This window comes from Xiphophorus hellerii, chromosome 7 (assembly GCF_003331165.1).
Source record: "Xiphophorus hellerii strain 12219 chromosome 7, Xiphophorus_hellerii-4.1, whole genome shotgun sequence".
NCBI lineage: Eukaryota > Metazoa > Chordata > Actinopteri > Cyprinodontiformes > Poeciliidae > Xiphophorus > Xiphophorus hellerii.
In genome coordinates, this window is record NC_045678.1 from 15,631,539 (window position 1) to 15,639,089 (window position 7,551).

A 7,551-nucleotide genomic window follows, 5' to 3' on the forward strand; every position below is an offset into this window, starting at 1 on the left:
AAAAGAAATAAGGCCACAATTTGAAATCTAAATTCAATTATCCATGAAATTTTAGTATTTGAAGAACATTTGTTTCCATGATTCATTAAAATAATACATAATTTAACCACAGGAGTACAAAATGATCACAAGTATGCAACATAAGTGATGTGAAGAATTCGGATCATGAGTAAGTGGAGAAAGGGTATCTAAAACCCTTTTTGCACTATACAAGACAATTTGACTGTATTTCACTGTAAGTATTTCTTAGACTTTATAACTTTTAAGGATTTTAAAAAAAGAGCGGTTTTAAAAAGGTTAAAAACAATGTAATGGTGATTAGCAACCGTTATAGGAAGACAATGACAGTAAATACATATAGCCTTCAATGAGCAAAAGAGAAAAAAAGAAAATAAACATTTCTATATTACTACTTTCTTACAGTTTCTCTTCTAACAACGGTGTACTTGAATCTTCTGGTTCTTTTGAGTGGCCTACCCGCCAAAGAAACAGAAAATTAGATTCATGTAGAGCATAAAGACAGACTGACTCCATATATTTGTCATATTTTTTTCCATTTCCAACTCACTTTCTTCAATCTGCTCCTCGGAAGAAATGCCAGCACGTACATTCTCAAGGTCATTTGTCACTGGCGAAGCACAGATCTGAGTTTCCGAAGGGGAGCTGGAGTAGTTGTCGGGTACGTTATTAACAATGGGGCCTCTCTTGTCGTCACATGTCTCATGCTCCTCCAGGCTCTCCAAGTTGTCATAAAGCTGTCGAGAGGAGAAGTCACCTTCTCTGGGACTCTCGGGAGAGGAAGAGGCAGCTTCTTCCTGGGACGGAGACAGACTCATGTTTTCAAAACGTGATATGTCAAACGAAGTAGAGTCTCCAGAGAAAGCTGACTGAACACGGTACAGTTTCGATCCCCCATCCTATTTGTTTTTGTTCAAGCGCTGTTGCCTGGCAGTATCCGTGCATCAAGATCATCAAAAATGTCACATAGTTTCAAAAGATTATTTCCCCCTTCTGTTCGTTACTTTAATCTACGACGACTTGAAAGAGTGTGTGGAATGCTTTGTAGCTCGAGGACACATTTCTCACAAGGTTAAAATACACATTTTGGAGCACTTTGTGAAAATTAAATAACTTTATTTCAGTGCGTATTTGACACCAAGTTTTACAAAAAGTAAGATGGAGAAACTGTACAACTATATACCCACTGCAAACTGAAATGATCTCACTCCTGGATAACAGACAGTACACTTCACCACCAGCCTTTCATTCAGAATGATGCATCAAGGGGCGTAATTACAGTCACTACTGACAGATAGATGAGTAATGCTGACAACAATACTTTAGTCTATAAAACCCTGATTTCTCTCAGTTGGATATGAACGTTTATAACAGGCACAGCAACAGAGCGCTGTCTTTTGTGTTAAATATAAAGTCTGTTTTTTCTTAAGGTTTTACAGTGACTTGCTTCACGCAGAGTGTGTACAACTGAAGGTAGGCTGAAATAATTCACTGTATCACACTATTTCAGCTCCGTTTGATCATTTCCTTCTGCCTTTTGATCAGGAAATTAAATTAATCCTTTTTCCATTACCTCAATGGCTTTGCTGCAAATCTAAAGGCAATATATGCTAATTATTGCATTTTTCTCTTTTTTTAGCCCAGATTTAACAAAAAAAAAACCTTCAGGATTTTATTAAGGAAATCAGAAACAATGAGGACCGTGACTCTCCTTCTGTGTTTTGGAAATGTATTTGTAGCATTAAAGGCCGGTGATCAGCATTCAGACCCATTCCCTGTAATCACGCCGTATGAAACAGCTTCCCCTGGTCTTTCGGCACTGGAAAAACAGCAATCCAACATCTCGGTTCTTCCAACCCAAGCAACGGGAGGAAAAAAAGCACAGCCCCCCATGTGCTTAGAGTCTCCTGGAATCAGAGGCGCTTTCAAATATGTCAACATTATGGTCTCTGTGGTGGTGTTTGTTGTTGGAATAGTGGGGAATTCTGCTCTGTTGAAAGTCATATATGCAAACAAAACCATGAGAAGTGGACCTAACATTATCATTGCGAGCCTTGCTATAGGGGATCTGATCCACATTGTGATAGACATTCCAATCAACTCATACAGGGTGAGTTATTTGCCATATGCTGTGTAATAACATTGAGAAAAACACATTGCACCTTATGCTGCGTTTCTGCATTCTGTTCTGTTTTAAGACTTCAATCCTGATATTCTTCTTCTTTCTCTTAACCGAATTGTCCTCGTCTTTGTTGCAGCTCCTGGCAGAGGATTGGCCGTTCGGTTTAATAATATGCAAACTTGTCCCCTTCATCCAAAAAACTTCTGTTGGGATTACTGTGTTGAGCTTATGTGCCTTGAGTGTTGACAGGTAGGGAGATAAGCTGCGCTGTTTTGTCGCCTCCATGAGAAAAGTGTTTTGAGGCTACAATCTGTATTTCATCAAGCAGACACATTTTGTTCAGCTGTAGTCCTTGAAATGCTCTTCAGCTAGAAAAAATGGAAATAAAAAAAATTGTTCATTGCTGCAGACAAAAAGTTCCCCAAGCCATGACATTTTCTCATTGATTTTGCAGATACCGCGCTGTTGTATCCTGGAATCAAATCAAAGGCATCTGGGTTTCTATGCGGACAATGATTGAAATAACCCTGATATGGGTTTTTTCCATCCTGCTGGCTGTCCCTGAAATTGTCGGCTTTGATATGATAACAATGGACTATAAAGAGAAGCATCTGAGGATATGTCTGCTTCGCCCCATCCAAACCACACAGTTCATGCAGGTAATGTCGTGCTGTTCAGCAGCACAAAACAAAGATTTCAAATTTGATCAAATGCAAGTCTTGAAATGTCAAGTATGCTTTTATTGATGTCCCCGTTGACCTATAAATACGTGTATTGTACTGTTGGTGCTATCCCATTGCCACGGACAATGACGGTTTTTCTGCCATGTGTCTTGTTTAATTTACAGTTCTATAAATCCATAAAGGACTGGTGGCTCTTTGGCTTTTACTTTTGCATGCCACTAACCTGGACTGCAATTTTCTACACGCTGATGACCAGAAAGATGCTAAGAAAGACAGAGAATACATTAAGTGACCACATTAAACAGGTTATAAGATTATCCTCTAGTTTCAATTTAATTTTGTAACCTATAATAGTATCCATTTTAATTTGAATGTATATTAAATCTTTCCTTTCAAAGAGACGAGAAGTCGCCAAAACTGTCTTCTGCCTGGTTACTGTGTTTGCGCTGTGCTGGTTACCCCTGTACCTCAGCAGAATCCTGAAATGGACCATATATGATGAGAAGGATCCTAACAGGTGCCAGCTACTTAGGTGAGCATTGTTGTTACTTTTTTTTGAAACTTAAACTATAATGGAGTAACTCACTAAACTATTCATAACCTATAAAATGTGTTGCATTTTGTCACACAACCACAGAATTAAAGGTGAAAATAATAAAATGTATACATTTATATGATAGAACAACATTAAGTAGTGCCTAATTTCGAAGTGGAAGTAAAATTATCATTTGTTTTCAAAATATGTTGCAGAGAAACATCTGAAAGGTGTGGCAAACGTCCATATGCAATGCAATGTTTCCTTTAGAGCTGTGTCTCACTGCTTTTGACATTTAGACTGAATTTTTTACTAAACTTTCCTCAGTCTTTGCCACAGATTTAAAGCATACCTATAGCATGATGGTACTACCGCCGTGTAACATCATGCCATCTTGATGTCATCTTTAAACCACACATGTATGGGTTATGGTTAGGGTAGGGTTTATTTTAGATTTACACAAATCTAAAATAAACTCACTACATAACTGAGACCTGATTATTTTAGAAGGGCTTTGCAAAAATATTCATTCGCAGTAACGACTACAAACTTGAATTCACGTTATTTCATAGACCAACATAATCAAGTACAAAATTGTTGAAAGTAAATAATTCATAGGTTTTTTTTCTACAAGTAAAAATCTGAAAAGGGTGGCATGCATTAATATTAAGCCCCCTTTAGACTGATACCCCTTAAATCCGAACACAATCAGAAGTCACATAGCCGGTTTAATTTGAGCTCAGTGTAAAAACAAATATTTTGAAATTTGCTATTGAACATTCCTGAAAGAAACGGTATGATGAAGACCAAGGATCACAGCAAACAATTTGGAACAAAACTGTAATCACGCTGCAATGAAGTTTAATCAGGAATAGGTCATAAAATATCATCTCGAGGTTCAAACAATTCTTAGAGTAATGTTCAATCCATTATTCGATGAAGTAAAAGGTATGGCATAGCTGCAGACCTACCAAAACATGGCTAAACTGACAAGCCAAGCAAGGACTGTACTTTTCTGAGGAAGAACCAGGAAACCCATGATAACTCTGAAAATGCTGTACAAAATATCTACAGTTCAATTGTAAGAGAAAAGTGTGTTGATTCCCCGAAATCAAAACACTTTCACACTAAACTTTTCATATTTGAAACAACCTATTTTCTTTCTTTCATGTCTACTCTGTAATTTATGTTGTTTATCCCGTGCAATTTCAATAAATACAGTTTAGTTTGTGGCTATAGTATGAAAACGTACGGAACAGTTGAAAGGGATATGAAATGAAATTCTTATGCAAGGTACTGCAGGTCATTTTCCTAAAGTATGCTGTCCTTCCAGTGCCTTTCTCATCCTTGACTATTTCGGCATTAACATGGCTTCGCTGAACTCCTGCATCAACCCTATTGCATTGTACATCGTCAGCAAAAGATTCAAGAGATGTTTCAAGGTGAGTGTTGTCACGGTTCAGACAAGACTTCTGTAAGTGAAGAACATTGCAGGTGTCTGTTGAATGAGCTGTGTGTGTGCGTGTGTGGGACATCGTAATGGAGTCATGTCTGTAAAGACTGCTGCTAGACTGCACACCTCAGGGGGTAATAAGTGAAAATGACCTGGAAAAACATTATCAGGGAAAAAAAAACGTCACTTGGCAATCTACAAGATAGTCTGTGAATCAAACTGACGTGCTATGAAGAAGAAAATGTGACTTGCAGGCATTTTTTTAAAGAGGAGCCATTTAAAGCTCTTTATTGTACTACAAGCGCAGAGGAAGATATTGGAAATATTCACAGATTCATTTTGACTTACATTAGGTTACCACAACAGTTCACATCTAACATTTGTTATTTGTTTTTTTTTTGCTACACTGATAGTATCATACTATAAATAAATTAATAAATAAAACAGATCCATTTTATTATAATATCTACCTCTCTAAACTAATTCCGTCTTGTTTTGTGGATCAGTTCTACATGACAGGAGTAAGATGTTCTCCCTGTGATGTTGACGTGTGCTAGCTGAATTTTTTTTCCATGTGGTCCTCCAGGCATGTCTGTGCAGTCTGTGTCTGCCTCTACAAGCCCGTGCCAGCGATGAAGCACAGTCTGTTTTGAAGTCCAGAATGCAGGATCAAGCCTCAGAGCAAAGCAGCAACATCAAAGCTCACAAGGAACCTCCACCTGTTAACACCTTACTGTGTTAACAAAAGTCCTGTGGAACCGTGAAAATACTTTTTGATCCCGTCTATAGTTCTTCAATAAATAAGTATGGCGTTCAAAACAAATACCAAACTGGGGCCTCCTGTCTGCAGCTCGACAGCCTCCGACATGCCAACCCAATAACGCATGGAGCCTCTGAATAACACGGGGCACTGTCTTTTGTAATGCTGTCGTCAGCTGAACATCTGCTTTGGCGTGAGCAACCTGGAGTGAGACTGTTCACACTATTATTTGCCCCTGAGGCTTGACTCGCTTCCAACCATTACATCAGGCTTCACCTTGTACCTTTCCTGTATCATGCATCACACTCCTTAAATCACTGTTTTGGATGCAGCGTTAACTTGGCACCCATCAACATGTATCCTGTCACAGCTTAAGGCTTACATGCATGAATAATAATATATGGATATGTATATATATATGTATGTTTATGTGTACATTAAGAGAAATGTAAATTCAAAATTACATCCGAGCGCTCTCTAATCACTTAAATGCTGCTTTCATTCCGGCTTTATGAGCAGTATGTGAAAAGTTTACCGCTGTCATTTCCTCCTTGAACCTGGAGAAAAACATATCAAATTGGTGCCACGAGTAGATTCAGTCTCTGCCGCTGAAAGAACTGATTGATGGTGGCCTATTTTTAATACATTGTTAAATGTGTAATGCATGGAGACACTTTACGAAAGACCTGAGAGTGGGGAGGAAGGAAAACGAAGATGACAGAATGAGGTCAGGAGAAGAGAGAGCGAGAGAAGGAGGGATGGAGGTGGGGAGTTGGAGGGAGTTCGGGGGTTGGGGGAGGGAGGGTTAGCACCTGATAGGTCTTCCTGTCACAGGACAAGGCAGGCGCAAACAGTGCGTCGCTCCCCGAGCTTATGCTGTATCAGTCTGCGTGCAGGAATGCTGATTAAAAGTTTATCACGTCTCAGTAAACTCTGCAGCTTGAATAAAAATGTGTGAATACTGGAGATGTTTGTGATGCTTACACAAAAGTGTGGCTTGTGATTCTGACTTTTTTTTTTTAACTGTAAACTGCATCTAAGCTTCTATTGAAGTGCTTTTTGATTAACATCACCATTTCAAGTCTGCAAGCTCATCTTAGTAAAAATCATTCCCCTTTTAATTCTTTATTTCTCATGAAACAAGTCACATAATTAAAAAATGAATTATATTTATATTCAATATGTTTTGTCTTATTCAGTTCATTTCTCTACGTTGTTGCCATAGCTCATTTATTTGAGTTTAATCTCTGAGTTTATTCTCATGCTCTGTTTCTTGTATATGTAAATTTATGTCACCCAGATTATTGCTGGACTTTTCCCCTTTGCTTTGTAGATTCTTTGAGTTGGAGTTAATCTTCCTTCGCAATAATTAACCTCTTTTTCTCAGTTTCCCTGCTTTCTTCCTACCACACCTGTTCCACTTTCTCTCTGATTAGCTTGTCTGGGTCTTTCGTCATTTTGCACACCTGCCTCAGTATTGAAAACTGCAATATGTAATTTTAATTATTAAAAATAAGTTTTTTACATATTTGTTAAAACTGTCAGTGACAGTACAGTTTGAGACAGATAATCTATGAAAAATAAATTGAGTTCCTCTGCCTTGTCCCAGCGCTCCCTGTTCTAAGTGCAGAAATACACAGCTCAGTCAGAATCAACCAATCAGAACCTGAAGGAGGGTCTTAGCGCAGTCAATCAAGCTTGTGTAGGCGCTGCTCACTCTGTCCCCCTTGCTCTCTGCAGCTCTATAGCTTCTTCCGACACCTGAGCTTGTCTTGAATGCTCAGGCTAGTGAGGATGGCCACAGATGATGTTGGATAAATGATTTTCCTCTAAGTTACTTCTCTGCCATTAGCACATTGAGCAGCAAGTACATGTGGATGACCCACAGCGCCAAGACCCTCCTCCTGACTCTTTATTGGTTGTTTCTGGCCGGTAGCGGTGCATTTCTGCAGATGGCAATAGTAACTCTGGGAGAAGATT

General features: G+C 38.7%; 1 protein-coding gene across 1 annotated transcript; it reads left to right on the plus strand.

Moving 5' to 3' along the window:
* The first annotated feature begins 1,029 nt into the window (after positions 1-1,029).
* ednrbb (endothelin receptor type Bb) lies at positions 1,030-6,349 on the plus strand. The gene is made up of 8 exons (XM_032566733.1): positions 1,030-1,491; positions 1,658-2,128; positions 2,277-2,389; positions 2,595-2,799; positions 2,988-3,128; positions 3,222-3,355; positions 4,692-4,800; positions 5,398-6,349. The coding sequence occupies exons 2-8, from the start codon at positions 1,712-1,714 to the stop codon at positions 5,551-5,553; spliced, it is 1,275 nt and encodes a 424-aa protein (XP_032422624.1). The 5' UTR covers positions 1,030-1,491; positions 1,658-1,711; the 3' UTR covers positions 5,554-6,349.
* The last annotated feature ends 1,202 nt before the right edge of the window (positions 6,350-7,551 follow it).